The 22070-nt window shown below is 40.4% G+C and overlaps 1 protein-coding gene across 1 annotated transcript in view; it reads right to left on the reverse strand.

Annotated features, from left to right (window-relative positions):
- MRPS27 (mitochondrial ribosomal protein S27) overlaps positions 1–22070 on the reverse strand; it is a 96083-nt gene that overhangs the window by 16049 nt on the left and 57964 nt on the right. Inside the window, exon 5 of the mRNA XM_049865383.1 lies at positions 1564–1678. Coding sequence (XP_049721340.1) covers positions 1564–1678 — 115 coding nt within the window. The remainder of the gene's footprint in view (positions 1–1563; positions 1679–22070) is intronic.

Consider the following 22070-nt stretch of genomic DNA (forward strand, 5'->3'; position numbering starts at 1 on the left):
AATTAATTACTTTCGTGCATGGCTTCTCTAGCCATGGCCTTGTAACTCCCACCCAGGTGATTTGGCAGGACTGTGATACGGTAATTGAGGCCCACCAAGGGGACTGGTCAGTTTTGCCTTAAAAGAGAGTTAATTTCAGAGCAGAGAGGAGGATCCTACCACCACCAAGGAAGAACAGCCAGGAGTGGACAGCACATCTTTTGGACCCGGGATCCCTGTGCTCAGAAGCTCCTGGAAGCAGGAGACCAAGGGAGTGAGCAAGCCGTAACCTTGAAGACAGTGAGATGCAGTGGCAGAAGAGACCTGACCACAGAAACCCAGCATGGTGAGCTTCCCGGCCCACAGAGAAAGCTGAGTGCCTCTGGCCAGGGAGAGCAGTGCCTGTGAGCACAGCTGGCAAGAGGCTGTTCTGGATGGAAGAAGTGTATCCTGAGTGTTCGAGCCCGAATTGTTAACTGTTGCTTCCCTGATAAACCCCACAGTCTGTGCGTTCTGTGTGGACATTGCAATGAATTATTGAATCCAGCAGAAAAGTAGAGAGTGCTGTGGGAGGGAGAGTTGGTGTCAGAATTGGTAAAGACGGCAGGGAGAGGGAGCATGTCTGACCCTTGTCTCATAGGAATCAGCCTTGGGCTGTTAGTTTTGGTTCTCCTTTCCCCTTGTGAAGTTAAACGAGGTCAGACACTGCCCCAAGCTGTTTTTACAATACATTATGAATAACCTAGTATTACTGTCTTTTTTATCTGTGTAAGATAGTCTGAATACTCTGGAGATCACATTCCAATAAAAACGGTCTTGTCTTTTTCTCTAAACCACACCAAAGTGAACCGGGCAAGAAATCCAAGGCTTAAAGATCAAGGATAAAATAGACACGGGTGCAGAGTTCTTCTGATTGGATTACCTTTTGCTTTTACCTATTTTTATGGATTGAATTGTGTCCCCCCAAAATATATGTTGTAAATCCTAACCCCTATACTTGCGGTTATAATCTCATTTGGGAATGGCTTTTCTTTGCTATGTTAATGAGACAGCATAAGTGTAGGATGTGTCTTAAGTTAATCTCTTCTGAGATATAAGAGAGATTAAACAGGCAAGTGAGGAAGCAGACCTGAGGGACGAGAGATGCCACACCACATGAAGACTGCCCAGGAGCAGAAGCTCAGAGACAAGGATCTTCCTCCAGAGCTGATATAGAGAAAGCCTTCCCCTAGAGCCGGCACCCTAAATTCAGACTTCTAGCCTCCTAAACTGTGAGAAAATAAATTTGTTGCTTAACGCCATCCACTTACAGTATTTCTGTTATAGCAACAGTAGATAACTAAGACACCTATCCATTTCTGAGTCACTAGGTTTGGAAAAGCAGAAGCTATAGGAATTTTTATTTTTAATTTGTAGATTAATTGATATCCAGTCCCCTTCCAAAAAGGACATCTGGAATTCCAAAAAAGATATCTGGGAGCAAATAATTAAAAAAAAAATCTTGTACCATTCTTTGCGGTACTGTCATAGGTACAATCATCTAAACTCAGGAAAAGAAGCTAGAGGTGCCAGGAAACCACTCACCTTATTAATAAGGGTATATAAGGCTTTGTCTTGTGCACCATACTTTAGACATTGCCTAATCCAAGTGTGGATAGTCCAGTCTCTCAGGTACCAGCAATTGGGGCTGTGTCTAAATCTAAAAAAAGCATAAGAAGAGAGAAAATTGATGTTAACTCTTAACTGTCAATGTCAGAGCATATTTTCCATCAGCTGGTCCTCCTCCCAGATGTTTACACATGTGTATCAAGGTGACCAACAGCCAGAAAAGTCAAAAGTCATTAAAAACTTGAGAATGAAACTCATTAACTATAAAGTCTGAAATGGGAAAGAAAAGGCAGAATAATGACAAATAGCAAAAGTATCACGAAAATTTTATTCCTTACTTAATACCCCTCTGCTTCAAACTCTTAATAAGAAAAAGAGATTTATGGAAAATGATTTGGGGAAAACACTCTATTAATGAAATACATATTTCATCAGAAAAGAGATATGAAGCTGATACTTTGGAAGTTTAAAATAAAACAGATTGAAACAAAAATGAAAAACAGAATAGCCCAGTAACTCTGGAGAAAATCAACTTTGAGTGATTTTAACATTTCTTAGGGTGCTTAGGCGAGAATGAGCCACCCCTCATTGAACCAAAAGAAAACAAAAAAGAAGAAAAAAAAAAGTTGAACAAACAGGCTGGCAAAGTCTAACATCAGGCCCTCCAGGATCCACGATTCCTCCTCCTCCTTCTAGCTCCATTTAGTCTTTCCACCTCCTCTCCCTTCCTATAGATCCCCAGGTCATGAAAGTCTTAGCAGCCCAGGCTGAAGTATATCTATTAATAAATTTCCACAAAGGAATGGTACTTGGAGAAAATTCTGAATGCTGTTCTTGCCTTGCATTCACACATACTGGTAACACCTGGGGTTGAAGCTACTTCTCCTTGTCCCTTGGAGTCTAGGCCAAAGACTCAGAGCTCAAACAAGCTGTGGGGAGGGTTTGTGATCCCTCTTTTTTGGTATCTGTTTCAATTAGGGCAGATCTTCATATATGGTCTCATGTCAGCTGAAGTCCTCAAGTTTTCTTTAACCATTCAGGAAACAGGTCAATTTCTGGGCCCCATTAAAATTGAACTATTTTCTTACCAAAAAAAAGGGTAAGAAAAAACAAAACAAAACAAAAAAACATGGCGCTAAGAGATTCTGTGCTTTATCTGAGAGTCAAGGGTACAGGCTAATATTAGTGTATTTTGGAGGCTGATTAATTCAGTCTGCCACCTGCTATTTCCTGCTACCTGCTGTTGGGATAGTTTCCTGCTGAATAGGTTCCCTGCCAAAGCAGAAGCCAAGAAAAGGAGAGGAAGTGAGAAGCAGTATTAATTTAGGCTATTTATTAGTGCTCTGGTGAGAGATTTTGCAAAAATAAGATATGGCCATCTAGCTCTCCCCATTCTTTGGAGTATCTTAGGTTTGGCTATAAACTTTCGCTCAATTTTTCTGCTCAGAATTCACCCCTTTATAAGCAGAAAGATAGGAAGATGTCAAATTATGTTCAGGATGAGAGTGAGCTGGCCAGAGAAAGGCACTGTACAGGTGCCCTAGATACCAGACCTAATAAGTCTTCTCACAGAGATTAAACAAAACAGACTGTCTAGTATCTCATGTTTTTCCTCACGTTTTCAAATCAATAGTTAAGCTACTCGAGCTCTTCTCCTGTTACTCTTAAAAATAGGAGATTTAAAAGTTTTAAGGCCAAATAAAAGTTAATTTTATCTTTTCAAAGAAAAAAGTCAAGTGGAATACCAGTCCAAAAAATGAAAATGGTGGTGATGCTTCCTCTTTAGCCTGTATGCTCCCTGGTAAGTAGTGCCTGTCATGGCATTACTCGTGGCCTACAGTCAATATTTAGTAAATAAAAAAGCTTCAGTCAACACATTTATTAAATGGTATTACCTACTCATCATTTTGTTAACATCTGTGGTATATCTGAAGAATCTCTGGGGCATTTGTACTCTCATCACAAAATATACATATAGAAATAGTTTAACAATAATACAAGGTAGGATATGATAAATGCTAAAGATACAAAAGGGGGACTCCTAGATGCTAGAGGTTTTTCTAGTTGTAATGGTTGCTAGGTTTAGTCCATTTTTTTCTAAAGAACAAAACATTAAAAAACCAAAAAACAAGGAAGCAAGCAAACAAAATAAAAAAATGGCAATTACTTTCTTTACCTATAATCATTTAAAACCTAGCCCTCATCTGAAACCTAATCCTCTGCTTTAGGATGTCTCTAATGACCACTAACATTAGAGCTTGTCTTTTCGATGGACATTAAAATAAGAGCATCATGACCATACCCTACCAAACATTCTTTTCTCTTATTCATGACCAGCAGATTGTTTTCAGGCTTGGAACAAGAATTGATAGAGACAACTTAGCTGTAGACTTTCAAAGCTCAAATTAAAATTTGCTTAAAGTCATTTGCTAACCTTTTGAGTCTAACTTCAACACAACAAGGAACAGAAAAGTCTTTCCTTTTTAAAGTCTTCCCTTCTCAGACTTTATTCCTCAGGAGCCTAAAGGGAAAGTTACTTAAGACTTTACACATCTAATATAATCATCTCCGCACACTCCCCTTTTGAGAAATTTGTCAACAGGCTCAAGATGGAGGCTTTTAATAAATCTCGTCCCTCTCCCACTCTGGAACAGGGCTACCTGGTATGATCCCTGCTCTCTAAGACCTCATACCCAGACACACAACCATGTCTAGGGCATTTTCAAGTGACAACATTGAGTAGATTTAGGAAGAACAGTAAAAGCCTCACACACACCTTATGAAATATGCTGCCTGAAGTGCAATTCCTGCATTTCCCAGTGGAGCAGCAAATGAAGTCCCATCTAAGGCCCCATCAGTGTTACAAAGGGAAATCAGCACTCAACCTGTGTGAGTCGTCACCCAGAATATAAGCAACACACAATATCGGGGTAGTAGGGCTCAATTTTGGATGGAGAGTTTGAGAATTTCTTTGACAACGACTTTATAAGCAGTTCAGGAAGAACTTGGGCCCTTTTCAGAACTACCAGCAGTGACAGGACAGGCAGGTAAGTCCCCGGAAGGGGCACTTGCCTGGAATGATTCTGAGGACTGCTGGACAAGTATTCTCCCTTTCAGCCAGAAGAAAGGCAAATAGGCAAGAGCACAACCAACACATTGATTTTCCAATTTGCCTGCAAACAGACTGGCTTTGTTCTCATCTGCTCTGACCACCAGCCTGGCAGATTACAGACGGCCACTGTAGGAGTCCCCTCTGTGCTCCATGCCATCAGCTGTTTGTTCACCTCAACAGAAGCTTTATTATTGCCCAGGCCAGCAGGCTGCCAAGTTAGGCAAACCTTGTGAGTGTGGACAAGATAAACAAATGAATCTCAAATAACCTAACAATGCTTGTGCTCATGAAGGGAAGAGATGTTCTGAGCTTCTATTTTATCAAATATGAATAAACTTACAACAATCTAAGGACATGTGCATTTCTTGGAGGAAGGAGGCACACACAAAAGAGAAGCAGGAGGTGAAGAAGTGTGCTCTCAAACTCCAGCTCTAGTTCTAAAAGTCAGTATCCCCTGGCTGAAGAGATCTCTGTCCACAGTGCTGAATAGGGTGTCCAGGTGAAGACAGAACTAGCCTAGGAAGCCAAATCATGGCCAAACCAATGGCAGGAACTGAGAAGCTTCCTCTCCTCAAAAATCAGGCCATATTCAGGACTCTTCAGCATATTCCCCTGTTGCTCATTCAAGACTGATGTCACAGGGAAGGAAGGAAAACAGAATCAAAGGCTGCAAAACTGACCCAGGGACAACAGTCTTGGAAACCTTAGAGATTTCTTAGAAGGGAGGGGAGGTTATATAAAAGAAATTAAGAGTGAAAAAAAAAACAAAACACCAGAGGCTGTGACTTGTTATTTGCGACCAACTCATTTCAAAAAATAAAGAGGGCGTGGGGGTGGGGGTGGGAGAGGAAGGAGGATTCAAGTAAAGGCTCTATTATGGTTGAAAAGCACAAGTGCCAGTGCTCATCAGCTCTTTCAATATCACAAATAACACTGCTCCAGGCTGAGCAGGACTAACGTTCATATGCCAGAGCCTAGAGCCCAGGGGCTCCACCATTTAGCTGCAACACTGGCTCTTCCATATGAGTGAGCAAGCTTTCCACAACGTTTATCTGATTATGAGAGCCACCAGTCTTAAACATACACATGTGCTTTCCTCGCTCCCTCGTGAATTCTGTATCCTATGGCAACAGGCTTTCCAGATGGAAAACTCAGCTGCTTGGCTGGATAGATACGGAGCTGGGTGAGGATAAAGGGAAGGAAGGAAGCCACACTGGCTTTAAAGCTTGTAGTGTGGACTGGTCATCTTATCAATGAAGCAAAGTCTGCAATTATCAAAATGGTTGAGAGTTTCCCTAAACCAGAATCAAAGAGTAAAAGGGAGTCACGTGACTATTTAAAAAGAACAATCTGATTCAATCACTGCTATCCACTTTGATTCCTGATGGAAACTCTTCTTTTATCAATTATTAGTTGCCCCCAACTCCCACAAATAAAAATTTGATAATTCTGTAATGAATATATTTTTGCCAAATGTTTAATTAAAAAAGAGGGCAGAGGAGTCCCTGGGTAGGACAAACGGTGAAGCGCTTGACTACTAGCTGAAAGGTTGGTGGCTCGAACCCATCCAGAGGCACCTTGGAAGACAGGCCTGGAGATCTGCTTCTGAAAGGTCACAGCCTTTAAAACCCTATGGCATGCAGTTCTACTCTGCACACATGGGGCCGCCATGAGAAAGAACTGACTTGACAGCAGCCACCACAACCACCAACTGTCCCAAAGGAATCTAGAATCACCTTAAAGAATCCTAATCTGAACCACAAAAAGGGCATAATCCACTGCCATCGAGTCGATTATGACTCAGCAATTCTATAGGACAGGGTAGAACTGCCTGATAGGGTTTCCAAGGCTGTAAATCTTTAAGGAAGCAGACTGACACATCTTTCTCCTGAGGAGGGGCTGGTGGGTTCAAACTGCCAACCTTCTGATTAGCAGCCAAGCACTTAACCACTGAGCCACCAGAGCTCCTAGAGTCTAATATAGGAATTGATAATAAAAATGCCAGTGTTGTAGAAATAGATCTTGACTGATGAGTTGCCCAAAATAAAAATGGCATTTTTCACTATTTAAAGTTACAACAGTGATTAATTAGAGAAATTAAAACCTCTTTCCTCCCTGAGAGACCAAATTACTGGGTTGGGGGCTAGGGACCAGCTCAATTGGCATAACACAGTTTATAAAGAAAATATTCCACATCCTACTTTGGTGAGTAGCATCTGGGGTCTTAAAAGTTTACGAGCGGCCATCTAAGATGTTCCACTGGTCCCACCCCATCTGGAGCAAGGGAGAATGAAGAAAACCAAAGACACAAGGGAAAGATTAGTCCAAAGGACTAATGGTCCACAACTACCACAGCCTCCACCAAACTGAGTCCAGCACAACTAGATGATGCTGGGCTACCACCGCCGACTGTTTCGAAAGGGATCACAATAGAGGTCCCAGGCAGAGCTGGAGAAAAATGTAGAACAAAATTCTAACTCACATAAAAAGATGAGACTTACTGGTATGACAGAGACTGGATAAACCCTGAGCATATGGCACCTGGACACCCTTTTAACTTAGTACTGAAGTCACTCCTGAGGTTCACCCTTCAACCAAAGATTAGATAGGCCCATAAAACAAACAATAATACATTTAGCTCAACCATGTGTATGAAACTAAATGGGCACAGCAGCCCCAGGGGAAGGGCAAGAAGGCAGGAGGGGACAGGAAAGCTGAACAAATGGAAATGGGGAATTCAAGGGTGAGAAGGAGAGAGTGTTGACATGTTGAGGGGTTGGCAGCCAATGTCACAAAACAAAATGTGTATTAACTGTTTAATGAGAAGCTAATTTGCTCTAAAAACCTTCATCTAAAGCACGATAAAAATATAAATAAAAAGGACTGCCCCCCCCAAATCTCTTTCCTGCTTGAGAGCACAGATTCTTAAAGAAGAATTTCAGCTAATTTTCATAAATATATACTAAGCCCGCACTAAGTAAGGTACCATATGCAAAGACCCCCTCCAACACTTCCTATCCCTGGCACAGGGTGAACGAGTCCCAGCTTGAACATTTCCAGTGAATTCACTATCTATTCCACAAAGCAGATTAAAAAAAAAAAAAACAACCTTTTCAAGTCAGGTTTATTGAGATATAATGTATGCAGAGAAAAAATCATTTTTCAGTGTATAGTTTTTGAGCTTTGACAAACACATTTAGTTGTTTAAACACTACCATGATCAGGATATAAGAACAGTTCCATCACCCCTGAGAATTCCTTAATGTCCCTTTGTAGTCAACCTCTTCAGGTTTTGGGGGTCCATTTAAGGAAATTTCATATAGCTAACCTCCTTGGGTCCCTTTCTGGCCTCAGAGTTACTAATTTTATAAGAAGAAAAACAAATAAGATAATAAAACCATACTTTCTATCTGCTGGTTGGTTTATAATGCATATCCTTTCAATTTCCAAAAAGAATTTGAAAAAATTAAAACTCAGTTTGCAAGTAGTTTCCTCTGAGTCCTTCATACAGTCATTTCACCTTCTGCTATCGCTGCCTGCCATTCTAAAAAGGGTGATAAGTAAGTGGGTTTTTGGTAAAGAATAACACAGGCATAGAATTTTGAAAATGTGAAGTGCTAAATAAATGCAGCATAATAACACATTTTTTGAAATGAAGATGGATAACAGAAGGACCTGTTAGATATCAAAGTCTGAATTTGTCAGACACAGGGCTTAAAAATGAGGTCATTAGCATTTCACCTGGTTAACACACTGGTATAAATATGACGTATGAGAAAGCTCCTCCAGGAGAGATACTCTAATGTCCATGTCTTTTCACAGAACAGAAGCAATCAGAAGTAGGTCATATGTCACCAAGTTATTTTCTCTCTCCCTTCTCTCTGGCCTGGCTGCTGTTTTGCCAGCTCTGCCTCTCTCAATCTCGGAGACGTATTTCTTACTCATTCATGTAATAAGTATTTACTGAGTAGCTACCGTGAGCCAGGCACAGTGATCCATATTCTAGCCCTGCAAGTTTACCCAGTTCCTGTAACTCCAAACTATCTAAAGATGACACCTCTCCCTTTCTGATACAGAAAGAAAAACACCTATAAATGGACTCTGTGCTCTACTGAACACATGCGTGCTCTCTCTCTCTCTCACTTTCAGGGTTATGTAAAGATAAGGAGTCAGTCAGAATGAAGCCAGTGATTCTTTGCATGAAGCCTGAACCTGTTTTTATCAGCCCCCAAGGGAAGGAGACTGTATGTGCATAGCCAGGGGAGGATTATTTGCAGGAAGAATGGGAGAAGAAAAAAAAATTATTTACACAGATGCAGAGGTACCTTTTTTGTGATGTTCCTCAAGCAGAAGATAGCTGTCTTTGTGGCCAAAAGCTGACCCACTGATGAACTCAAGCCAGAAGCACCAGGTGGGGCTTCTCCACTCACTTAAAGCTGGGCACACACTGGCTTAGGGGTCAGCTGCATGACTGGGAGGCAGTCAGTCACTGAAGGCCAAAACTGGGCTAAAGAGAAAGGTCTTTGGCTAGGAACAGTGGAAAGTTGAGGAAAATTGGATCTTGGAACCAGTCTTATTTATAAAAGCATATAAAGTTGTGGGAACTCATTTGGTATGAATCAAGATAAGGGAACTATCTTGTGGTTTTGAGCAGGAAACCTATGAGCAATGAACGAGCCAGTTTTAAAAAAAATGAAAACCTTTCCTGATGTCTTCTAGAGCTTTGGTTAGGAGCTTCAGATAAAACTTCTGCAAAATCATGAATAATACAATGACTAAGACAGGAAAATCGCATATATTAATTAACCACTGGTAGGCTGAACACCTGAATTATTCTGAGGAAGGTAAAGAGGAGAAAGCAAAAAAAAAAGGAGGAAAATTGAAGGAACAGAAATCAGAATTCTGGACCGTTCCAGGCTTAGTAAAGTTGTCAGGATTAGGTCTGCCACTAAGGCAATGTGTAGGCAAAGACGCCTGGCCTGGGGGATGAGGCGCATCAGGATATACGCAAGGAAGAGTGAGGCCAGTGTTGAGCAGATTTTTGTGTTTGTGCGTGAGACTATGGATTTCTTTACGGGTGTTTCCGAGGAAAGAGAAACTAGTCGTAATCTGGATTTCTTAAGAGTCAGATTCTTTTTTAGATAAAAGCATCTCAATGCTTTTAACATTCTGATTCTGTTGCATGAAAAAGCTGAGTCCCTAAGAATTCTCTGTTTATACCACAAGGTAAGACTAGTTATTTCCAGTTCGACAGCCCAAGTATGTAGCCAATTTCCATTTCTGTAACTCTACTGACAAGTCTTTAAGCTCTTATAAGACAAAGGACAAACTTTCTTTCATTTTGTGTCCTACAATACTAGGTGCTTGATGATTTGGCAACAGTGAGTAGGCCTCCTAAGACTGTATAAATACCAATAATGTACGCTGAAATCCATGGGTGTTGTTTATATTTAAGGAGCCCTGGTGGCGCAGTCCTTAAGAGCTACAGCTGCTAACCAAAAGGTCAGCAGTTCAAATCTACCAGCTGCTTCTTGGAAACCCTATGGGACAGTTCTACTATGTCCTATAGGGTCCCTATGAGTTGGAATCGACTCAACAGTAACAAGTTTGGTGTTTTTTTGGGGGGTGGTGATGGTGCAATGATTAAATGCCTGGCTGCTAACCAATCAGCAGTTTGAACCAACCAGCCGTTTCATGGGAGAAAGATGTGGCAATCTGTTTCCATAAAGATTTCAGCTTTGGAAATCCTATGGGGCAGTTCTGCTCTGTCCTATAGGGTTCGCTATGAGTCTGAATCAAATGGAGGGCAATGGGTTATTTAAATTTAAAATAGTAATCCACTGTTGGTTTTGAAATATGATCCTGCCTATTATAAACAGAGTTGAAGCCAAGAGGGAATGCTACCTTTTTTGAACAAGACAAGAGACCAAAAATGGCAGAGGAATTGGAATGATATGTGGTAATTCTGGAAAGCCACCTTCTCCTCACTTGTTCTCCCTACTCGGCTCCTTCCTGCGCAGTGCATTAAGTTCAGGGACAGAAAAGCTGATAGGAGAGTGAAACTAAAATGACGACGACAGAAGACAAAGTCCATGGTTCAAAAAATTCACCTAATGAGTTTTAAATAAAAAAATTTTAGACTCCTTTCAGGATTGGAAGAGCCTTTGAAAGCCATATAGGCCAAATAAACTGAGGGTAGAGAAAACAAGAAAAGTTTATACGGAATTACTGAATCTATAATTTAGTGCTGTAGGGAGCTTCAACATCCACTGTTCATTGAACTATTTATTGAGAACCTATTACTTACTAAGCCCTGCACTAGGTGATGTGAAATTGTTGAGATGAGGAATCTGAAGTGTAGTGAGATGAGGAATCTGATGTCCAGTGAGATGAAACGATTTACCCATGATAAGCACAGTTAGCTACAGGACCTAAACTAAGCTCCTTATCCCACCACTGCTTCTCCAATCTTTTATTTGTAAAATGTCTTGAGAAAGCACCTCTGTAGTTCCTCTGTAGTTTCACAATGGTCTCTAAAAAGGTCTCTAACATACCAAAAAATAGACACGTCTTCTAAATTTAGAAACAGAATCCAGAGAAGAATACCTAGGCTGTGAAATAGTTCTGAAATTGACCTGAATTAGCTGTTTGACTTTGAAAAGTCACTCAAACCTTCAGGGTTTCAGTTCCTTCAGCTGTAAACTGCAGAGGGAGGCTTATCTGGACCACAAACTCAAATGTTTACAGAAGCCATTCAGTTACTAGAAATGCATGAAAAATCATGTAAGACAAAAGGTGCAAAGCAAGCAAAGTGGCAACCTTGTTATATTTTTGAAAACACACACTATCTGGGCCAAAAAAAATACATCTGAACTCTGGCTTAGGCTAGACTCTTGAGGCCCCTGCTAGCACTTAAGTGTAATGACTGTAAAGAATACCCACTGCCCTCAAAAATCGATTCCGACTAGTAGTGACCCCATGGGATTTCCAAGGCTGTAAATCTCTATGGAAGCAGACTGTCACATCTTTCTACCATGCAGCCACTGGTGGTTTCAAACCGCCAACCTTTCAGCTAGCAGATGATTGCTTTAATCACTGGGCCACTATGGCTCCTATAAGTGTAATGACTGTAAAGAATAATAAGCCTAAATCCATTCATTAAAACATCAGTCATTTACAAGTTTCTATTAACCCAGAGCAGCTCCCAATAAAACGGCAGTGATACAAATAAATGAACAGTAAATCAAATATAAATAAATTGCCACTCAGGGCACAGCTGACTCTATTGTATATTTCACAAGCCACTCACTTCCCTAAAACCAAGAGATTATGGGGACTGAATGCTGGCAACTACAATTTCAAGTGGGAATGATAACAACTTCTATTATATATGCTAAGAAAACTCTTAAGAATAACCAAATATGAGCTTCACATTGTAAAAAGGCTTAGGGCCCAGAGACAATTCCTTTTAATATGATAATAATCATAACAAGGAATGATTACAAATTTTTGAACAGTGAAGAGCTATTTCTTTACAGCTCAACCAAATACAAAGGTCTGGGGTCATCTGTTCTTGCTGGCAAAGCTTCCCTAAAACTGCCATGCTTCAGCTAAACAAAAGCTCTTAGGCTGGCCCAGAAGGAGGGAATGAACAATTTGAAAAACATCTTTTATTGCCTGAGAAAATTTTAAAAATGTCTCCAAGTGCCAGGAGAGCTGCCTCCTGTGACTGCAGGCAGCTTTCCAAAGTCCCTCTGCTTTTCTAAGCATGAGTCATAAGGGGAAGGAGACAGAGGTCCTTGGCAAAGTGTCTTTCCTCTCTGGTTCTACACGCCTCCCACTTCTACTATTTAAAAAAAAAAAAAAGCTTTGATGAATAATAGTTAACTAGATTCCAGACAGGCTTAAGTGACGAAGTTCGAACACCAAGGAGGTGAAATACCATTGCAGAGGTCCCCATTGTTTGCCACTGTGATCCAGAGACGCAGAGAAGCATCTCCTGTACCTTAAAAAGGGCTAAGGCTATCGATCGCGTGGCAGATCACAGCTGCGCTGTGTGGGAGAGGAGAAAGAAACTCGCTATGAAACTAACTTTGCTTCCCTAGCTTCCTAAACATCATTAGCTCGTATGCCGGACACTTGCAGCCAGTGAGCTGGAAGCGGCAGGAGCTCATCCTTTCTGAGTGCACATTAAGTGGGATTTCAAAGGTGGTAGCATGTAGACTGTCCACATGGACATGACGGCTACAATGAATGCAGTCTTAACGGAACAGGTAAGATGTTCCCTTTGCTAACTTTAGGCAAACAAGCAAGGGAGCTGGTTTGGTTTGTTTGTTAATAGAATACCATTAAAGAAAAGCTGAATGTTAAAGAAACTAGAGAAAGAATAGTTCCACTTCTGTACCTATATGGAATCACTTATTAAAATAGAATGGAGCATCTGGTGAGGACAAAGCGGCTCTCTTCTGCATCAGATCATTCATCAACCTACTATGAGACAAGATGCTACACTGGACACAGGTTATAAAGATGAACCAAATTTACGCCTTGTCTTGTATGAGGTTAGACTGGGATAATAAAAAAAAAATATGTATTTTTCGAACATCTACAAGAAGCTTAGCAAGTTAATTCATAAGCATCATATGCAATTCCTCATTTATATAACATTATTTCATACACCCCGGTGCTAAAATATTTTCAGGTGGCTCTCAAAAGAAAAATGAATCCAGCTTTTCTCTTCTCCTCTTCTCAATAATCCTTACCAGTCTTTGTTTCTTCAGACTTTTTTTTTTTAATAAAATGTTACAGATATAAAGTGCTATGCTCCTTTACCTCCTTCCCAGAGAAGGAACGCTGGTGTCCATCATTCCCATGCAAGTCTTTATACTTTATTACCTAGAGATGTGCCCAGTTTTGAGTACGTTAAAGTGGCATACAGTTCCTATTTTTTGGCAACTTGCCGGTCTAAATGCTGGTTCCATTTTCAGTTTTCATTGTGTAACTTCTATGGCCATTAACTCAGCTCCAAATTACATAAACAGCACTTATAGCTTTTAAGGTACACGGATTTCCCAGGTAGCACAAATGGTTAAGCGCTTGACTACTACTTTGCAAGTCTGGTGGTCTGAGTCCACCCACAGGTGCCTCAAAACAAAGGCTCGGTGATCTACTTCTGAAAAACCAGCCATTAAAAACCCTATGGAGCATACATAGCTCTACTGTGACACACATGGGGTCACCATGAGTCAGAGTCAACTCAATGGCAGCTGGTTTGTCTTTTTAAAAAAAAATTTTTTTTTTCTTACCTGCATTTAAGGGTCTGTCTGGCAGACACTGAGCCAAACTCCAGTAATGTATGCTTCCACAGAGTCAGGAGGAACAAAACCACTGTGGCCCCACCTGACATAAGGGAGGATTGGATGCTACCTCTAACCAGCACTGCCACCAGAAAAATCCTGCATAAAGCAATCTTGATTGCTGCTCTAAGTTTGATTAGAACCCAGCTCTGACTCACTGCTGACTTGCTGAGGTCACTTGCCCCGAGAATCAGTTTTGTCATCTATAGAGGTGATAATGCCTTACTCACTAGGCTTCTATGAACGTCAAATGAGAATTAGGTAAGTGTTCTGACAGCTTTTAATCCCTTCTGGAACTAAGCATGTATATAAATAATACTACTACTATTACGGTTGGCTTGATTTAGCACTGGATGATGATGATGTTCTGTCTGGTATTGTTTACTAATTGCTTTAAGTGTGTCTCTTTCCTAAGGCTCAGGCCTGTGGTGTAACTGTCTTTGGTAGCATAGAAGTAGTAAAGATACAAAATTTGGCATCAGAGAGAACTGTTCCCACTTTGGAACCTCAGGAAACTTAAAAAAAAAATTTTTTTTTAAATAATTTTTATTGTGCTTTAAGTGAAAGTTTACAAATCAAGACAGTCTCTCATACAAGAATTTATACACACCTTGCTATATACTCCTAGTTGCTCTCCACCTAATGAGACAGCATGCTCTTTATCTCCACTCACTATTTTCGTGTCCAATCAGCCAGCTTCTGACCTCCTCTGCCCTCTCATCTCCCCTCCATGCAGGAGCTGCCCACATAGTCTCATGTGCCTACTTGATCTGAGAAGCTCACTCCTCATCAGCATCATTTTCTGTCCCATAGTCCAGTCCAATCCCTGTCTGAAGAGTTGGCTTTGGGAATGGTTCCTGTCTTGGGCTAACAGAAGGTCTGGGCACCATGACCTCCGGGGTCCTTCTAGTCTCAGTCAGACCATTAAGTCTGGTCTTTTTATGAGAATTTGAGGTCTGCATCCCACACTGCTCTCCTGCTTCCTCAGGGGTTCTCTGTTGTGTTCCCTGTTAGGGTAGTCATCAGTTACAGCTGGGAACCATCTAGTTCTTCTGGTCTCAGGCTGATGTAGTCTCTGGTTTATGTGGCCCTTTCTGTCTCTTGGGCTCATAATTACCTTGTGTCTTCTGTGTTCTTCATTCTTCTCTGCTCCAGGTAGACTGAGACCAATTGATGCATCTTAGATGGCCGCTTGCTAGCATTTAAGACCCCAGACACCACTCTCCAAAGTGGGATGCAGAATGTTTTCTTAATAGATTTTATTATGCCAATTGACCTGGATGTCCCCTGAAACCATGGTCCCCAAACCCCCACTCCTGCTATGCTGGCCTTGGAAGCGTTCAGTATATTCAGGAAATGTCTTTGCTTTTGGTTTAATCCAGTTGTGCTGACCTCTCCTGTATTGTGTGTTGTCTTTCCCTTCACCTAAAATAGTTCTTGTCTACTATCTCCCTCCCTCCCCACTCTTGTAACCATCAAAGAATATTTTCTTCTCGTTAAAACTATTTCTCCAGTTATTATAATAGTGGTCTCATATAATATTTATCCTTTTGCAATGAACTAATTTCACTCAGCATAATGCCTCCAGATTCCTCCATGTTATAAAATGTTTCACAGATTCATCATTGTTCTTTATTGATGCATAGTATGCCATTGTGTGACTATACCATAATTTATTTATCCATTCATCCACTGATGGGCACCTTGGTTGCTTCCATCTTTTTGCTGTTGTAAACAGTGCTGCAGTGAACGTGGGTGTGTATATATCTGTTCGTGTAAAGGCTCTTATTTCTCTAGGATATATTTCAAGGAGTGGCACTGCTGGATCATACGGTAGTTCTATTTCCAGCTTTTTAAGGAAGCACCAAATCCATTTCCAAAGTGGTTGTACCATTTTACATTCTCACCAGCAGTGTATAAATGTTCCAGTCTCTCCACAACCTCTCCAACATTTATTATTTTGTGTTTTTTGGATTAATGCCAGCCTTGTTGGAATGAAACAGAATCTCACTGTAGTTTTGATTTGCATTTCTCTAATGGCTAATGATCGTGAGCTTTTCCTCATGTATCTGTTAGCTACTTGAATGTCTTCTTTAATGAAGTGCCTGTTCATATCTTTTCCCCATTTTTTAATTGGGTTATTTGTCTTTTTGTAGTTGAGTTTTTGCAGTATCATGTAGATTTTACAGATCAGATGCTTATCAGAAATGTCATAGCTGAAAACTTTTTCCCAGTCTGTAGGTAATCTTTTTACTCTTTTGGTGAAGTCTTTGGATGAGCATAGGTGTTTGATTCTTAGGAGCTCCCAGTTATCTAGTTTGTCTTCTGGTGTTTGTGCATTATTAGTAATGTTTTGTATATTGTTTATGCCATGTATCAGGGCTCCTAGCGAGGAAGCTGACTCTTAAGACCTCAGCATCCTAATCTGTATAATGGGAGTAAAAGTTATACCCGCCTCATATGGTACAACTATGGGCAGACAGAAGATTAAGGAGCTAAAGTGTGTAAACTGTTTAGCAGAATGATTAGCACATGGTGAGTGCTCAAGAACTGTGAGCTCTTATGACAATTTCCATCCCCCGGTAGGTGACTTGCACAGCACTGGGTACGAATGTGCAGTACATGCCTGACAAGATCAATATGAAGGTGAAGAATCGCAGATTTCTCATTTCTCTAACAGAAGTCTCAAATAAGGTCCTGAGAGGCAAAACAGGGGAGGAAAGAGGCTTTTCACAATCACAAAGGCTCAAAGCCAACCAGTGCAGGGGTGTGCCAGTCAGCCTGGTGACCAGTAACAGGACTTCTCATCTTATTTATGACAGAGAAAGGTTGAGGCAGGGGTGACCCAATCAGGAGTTAATTTACCTATTAGTGCTCTTCTGCCCTTGGACTGGTTGATACTCACAACCTTAGCAAGACATACAGGTAGTCCTCAACTTAAAACAAGGTTCTGTTCCAAAGACCCCGTCGTAAGTTGCTTCTGATGTAAGTTGAATATTTTTTTTTTCACTATTACTGTCATTTATTATCAGTATCTTTATAAATTTGACCTTTGAACGTCTGAGAATAGCATTGCCAAATTACATGCTGCAACATTGTATGTAGTATGTATTACTGACGATAAGATGTAAAAATAAAAAAACAAATGGTCGTTAAGTCCCATTCATCGTAAGTTGAATACATTGTAAGTCGAGGACTACCTGTAGTTAGAATACAATAGTGTTTACATTTCTACTTTGAGTTCTCCATCAGCCCAGTGCCCACCAGCCTAGAGTAAATACCAACATATCAACAATCATGAAGATGCCACAGGACCAGGCAATGCTTTGTTCTGTTATACACAGGGTCACCATGTTGAAGAGGACTAGATGGCAACTAACAACAACACGAACACCTACTGAAGATAAACTGAACCACTCAAAAGAGCAGCTGCCAAGCACTGCCCATGGCTCTGAACTGTGCTTGGAACAGAGTCTCAGAAGAAAGAAACAGGCATCTGTGCAAAACATGCCCACCTATCCAAGGTAGCTCCAGCACTTGCTACTGTCGCTACCCTGTCTGGGATCTTTGCTCCCCCACAGCAGACAAGAACCTCCCTGCCTTCTTCATCACTTTTCTATTAGAACCCATTGCCGTCAAATCTTCTGACTCATAGTGACCCTCTGGGACAGAGCAGAACTTCCCCAGGGGGTCTCCAAGAGGTGGCTGGAACCTTTTGGTTAGCAGCTGAGCTCTTAACCACTATGCCAACCAGGGCTCCGCAGGTAATTCAAAAAGAGTTTAAGTTTGAAAGCTCCCACTCCCGCCCCCAGCCCCAATGGAGCCATCACGCTTTTCAGAAACCTGGTCAGAGCTGACAATAGCAGCCACATGCAAAGGGCTACCATGGAATATCGATGAAAAACAAATACTTTATCACGAAGTTTTTCTCACGTTGAAAAAAAAAAAGTGGACACAACCACTGTCTTTTAGGATTCTATGTTAAAACAGGCTCAAAAAAATGAGAGAGATAGAGTGAGGTGTTGCTATTGTGACCATGGCGTCAGATCATCTCTGGGGTTTTCCACAATCCCCTGCCACCATAATAAAGTCTAATTTATTAGTAATACTTGTACTAATTACATTTTCACCGGTCTGTAATGGCAATGAATAAATGAATAAATATTTATAAAATGGAATAGAATACAAAAGAGTTTGCCTTTACTGAGTATTTAGATCTTTTTAAAAAAATCATACTGAAGGAAAACTTATTTTTCTCTGGGCAACTTGTGCAAAATCTTTATTTAATGGAGACTGAGAATGATGATGATGACGATGACGTGTTGAGTACTTCTTATGTGGCAGGCATCATCCTAAGTATTTTATATACACTTTTTCCTTTTTACAGAGAAGGAAATTGAAATTGAAAGGGGATAAATTGAGGGAGATAAAAAACTACCCCAAGAGCTCTCAATGACTCCATCATCGGTGGTTTTCCCTCTAGTGTTTGAAACAGGCTGCTGATGGTTGTTGTTGAATATCAGAAAGAGTTGGCTCATATTTAGATGGTTTGCTGTATAAAAAATGTATTACTCTGGACGCCAGAACTGCACATGGCATGGCAAGATGTAGAAATAAAAACGATACTAGGTTCTTATCTTTCATCTCATGCCTTTGCCAGGGTAGTCTAACAGGGTTATTTTGTTCGGAGATTCCCAAAGAATCCATAGATCGTTTCTTTTGGACTGGTCAGTTTCCCCAGAGAAGACTCCTCCAGTCTCCTCCCTGAGGGGTATAATAAAAAGGATTTGCATCTCTAAGTCCAGGGTCCTGGCTTGATTTTTCCAGAAAGACAATCATCAGTCTTCTGCAAGAATTGGACAGAAACAATCTCTACTTTTTATGAAGTCTTTCAATCAATCCTCCTGCTTTCAGCTCCACTCAAGTCTCTACTTTGGGAATTATTTGTTGCCTCTTATCTATGGACCTTCCTGGGGTCCTATGGTCTGGGCTGCCAATTTTAAGTTCTGGCTTTCTCTTTCTGCTAAGTCAGTCCATTACCTCTTGTCAATCTGTTTTTTAGCTTCAAAAATTTTGTTCTGTTGTCTCCTCTCTTATTCTATTTTATAGATTTTTGCCTTTAAAAAAAAAAATCCCTTTGTTGCTATATTTGTGGATATTTCAGGAAGAAATGAATATAAGTACTTATATTCAATCTGCCACTTTTAACCAGAAGACTTCTATAGGCTGTTTGATCTAAGAACTATATGAAAATCTAAAAGTAATGATGATACGTACAATATACTTCAACACTTAAGTAAATTTTAGCAGTAATAATCCTCTGTTTAAAAAAACTTCTTGGGGCAAGACATTTAACCCTTCTGGAATTCACTTGCAATAAATTACAAAACGGAAGGGTAGATCAGATCTTTAACAACCCTTTCAACTCTAACATCATTAAATGAAGCCCAAAAATAAGTCACCATACTATCTTTTGAATTATTCAATCTAAAATGTTTTATTGAAAACATTTATATAGTGGCAGAAATAAAATACAAGGTAACCCAAAGTTATTTCTAATGTACATATGTTAAGACTCCAGTCCACGGATGGCATGTTGTTGCTGTTAGGTGCCATCGAGTCAGTTCCAACTCCCAGCTACCCTATGTACTACAGCACAAAACACCGTCCGGCCCTGTGCTATCTTCATGACAGTTGTTATGCTTAAGCCAACTATTGCAGTCACTGTGTTAATTCATCTCCTTGAGGGTCTTCCTCTTTTTCTTTGACCTTCTACTTTACCAAGCATGATGTCCTACTCCACGGACTGATGACTCTTGATAACATGTCCAAAGTATGTGAGACGTAGTCTTGCCATCCTTGCTTCTGAGGATTATTCCAGCTGTACTTCTTCTAAGACAGATTTGTTCGTTCTTTTTGCAGGCCACGGTATATTCAATATTCTTCGTCAACACCACAATTCAAAGGCATTGATTTTTCTTCGGTCTTCCTTATTCATCATCCAGCTTTTGTCCACATATGAGGTAACTGAAAACACCATAGCTTGGGTCAGGTGCACCTTAGTCTAAGAGGTGATATCTTTGCTTTTCAACACTTTAAAGAGGTCTTTTGCAACAGATTTGCCCAATGCAATGGTAGGCTAAGTGTTACTAAGAAATACTAAGTCCCTAAAGCATAATATTATCTCTCTTTTTTTCCAGGGGTAAGGAAAAGATAATCACATGAAATATCACTATTCATGATTACTTACTCTGAGCAATGAAATACAATTAAATCAAAATTGGTAAATTTTCTCTTTTAAGAGGGTAGGTGATTAATGTAATATTGCATTTCTTCATTTAAAGGGTAAAATTTCAGTCATATTTACAGGACATTCCCACTATGATGATTCCATTAAAAAAAAAAACAATCAAGTGTTTTATTTTATTTATATCTGAAGGGCGAAGAACCTATAGGAATGGATCTAGCAAGATTATGAAAGCAACACAACAGGAATATCTAATCTAGGTTGAAGCCTAGCAGAGAACCAAGGCACTTAGGGGATAACTTCCTATAGCAGGCTCTCAAAAAATCTGGAGAATTAGGGAGCATATATCATGCCACAGTCTGGCTTGCTTGTGTGTGTGTGACTATATATTATACACATAAAATCTCAGAAGGGAGGAAAAACAGAAGGGAATAACAGTAGAAAAACAGACAGACAGAAGAAAGGGAAATAAAACAACCACCCCCATTTATCATCCTTAGGGTTGACACAAAGCTAAATACCACGCCCTCTCCTTACATGGAGGGGACCGCCACAGCCTAACAGAAAGAGGTGGAAATTGTCAGAATTTAGGGAATTCAATACTACAGTTAAACAGGGAAAAATGATCTCTTCCTTTTGCACACTGTGGAGAACCACTTGTATTACAGCATCATAGAGCAATACAGCACACAAAAGCAACTGCTTCCTCTAACAAATATGATTAAATTTTTCATTCCTTGCAAATACCACATGGGATATTACACACAGCCATGTCATTGAGTGTATTTTATTATGTACCAACTGAAGGGATAAAAAGACTCAAAACATTGATTTAAAAAAGTCTACTTTAGTGAATTAGGTCATTCAAATATCAGGACTGCTATTTGAAATGTTTAATGGTCTTTTGCTTTTTGGTTACCACTGTTCTTTTCTTCAAAGATGTCCCTACTGCTAAGATATGTGAATGACATTTTTATTCACTGCATCAAAAAAATACTCAGGATTTAGTAGCTCTACACAGAAAAGCTTACCTTTCACATCTAAAATATAACACATTTCTTGACATATATCCAGTATACACATATACATCTGAAATAAGGAAAACAGGTATGGGGAAAGCTCTAACAGCCTATATATTAAATTAGTACCAACCTGTCCCAATACAAACACTTATGGGAGAAGCTACTTTACCACTGCCTGATGCCCCTCCTCACACAATTCTTTTCTCTAGGCGCTCAAGGTGACACAGCACATAGCTGATGTATTCAATGATAAAATCAGCACCTAACCTTTCTTAAACGCCTACATTATTCCAGTCACTAAGCTATGCTGCCTGATACTAGAATTAGGTGGTTTGGGGGTGGGGGGTGGGGTGGTAAAGTCTCTATTAACTACCTAACAGCAATTGAGGCTTCCTAATGCCCCGGTCAAGGAGCCCTGGTGGCACAGTGGTTAAGTGTTCGGCTGCTAACTGGAAGGTCGGTGGTTTGAACCCACCAGCCCATCTGCGGGAGAAAGATGTGGCAATCTGCTTCCGTAAAGATTACAGCCTTGGAAACCCTATGGGGCAGTTCTACTCTGCCTTATAGGGTCGCTAAGAGTGAGAACTGACTTGCTGTCGGCACACAACAATGCCCCAATCAGGGTGTCAACAATAAAACAGGTGGTATTATTGGAAATAATATTATTATTATTATATTATTGGAATTGGAAACCCTGGTGGCATAGTGGTTAAGTGCTGGGGCTGCTAATCAAAGGGTTGGCAGTT

Source organism: Elephas maximus, chromosome 2 (assembly GCF_024166365.1).
Source record: "Elephas maximus indicus isolate mEleMax1 chromosome 2, mEleMax1 primary haplotype, whole genome shotgun sequence".
In the NCBI taxonomy this organism is placed as follows: Eukaryota; Metazoa; Chordata; class Mammalia; order Proboscidea; family Elephantidae; genus Elephas; species Elephas maximus.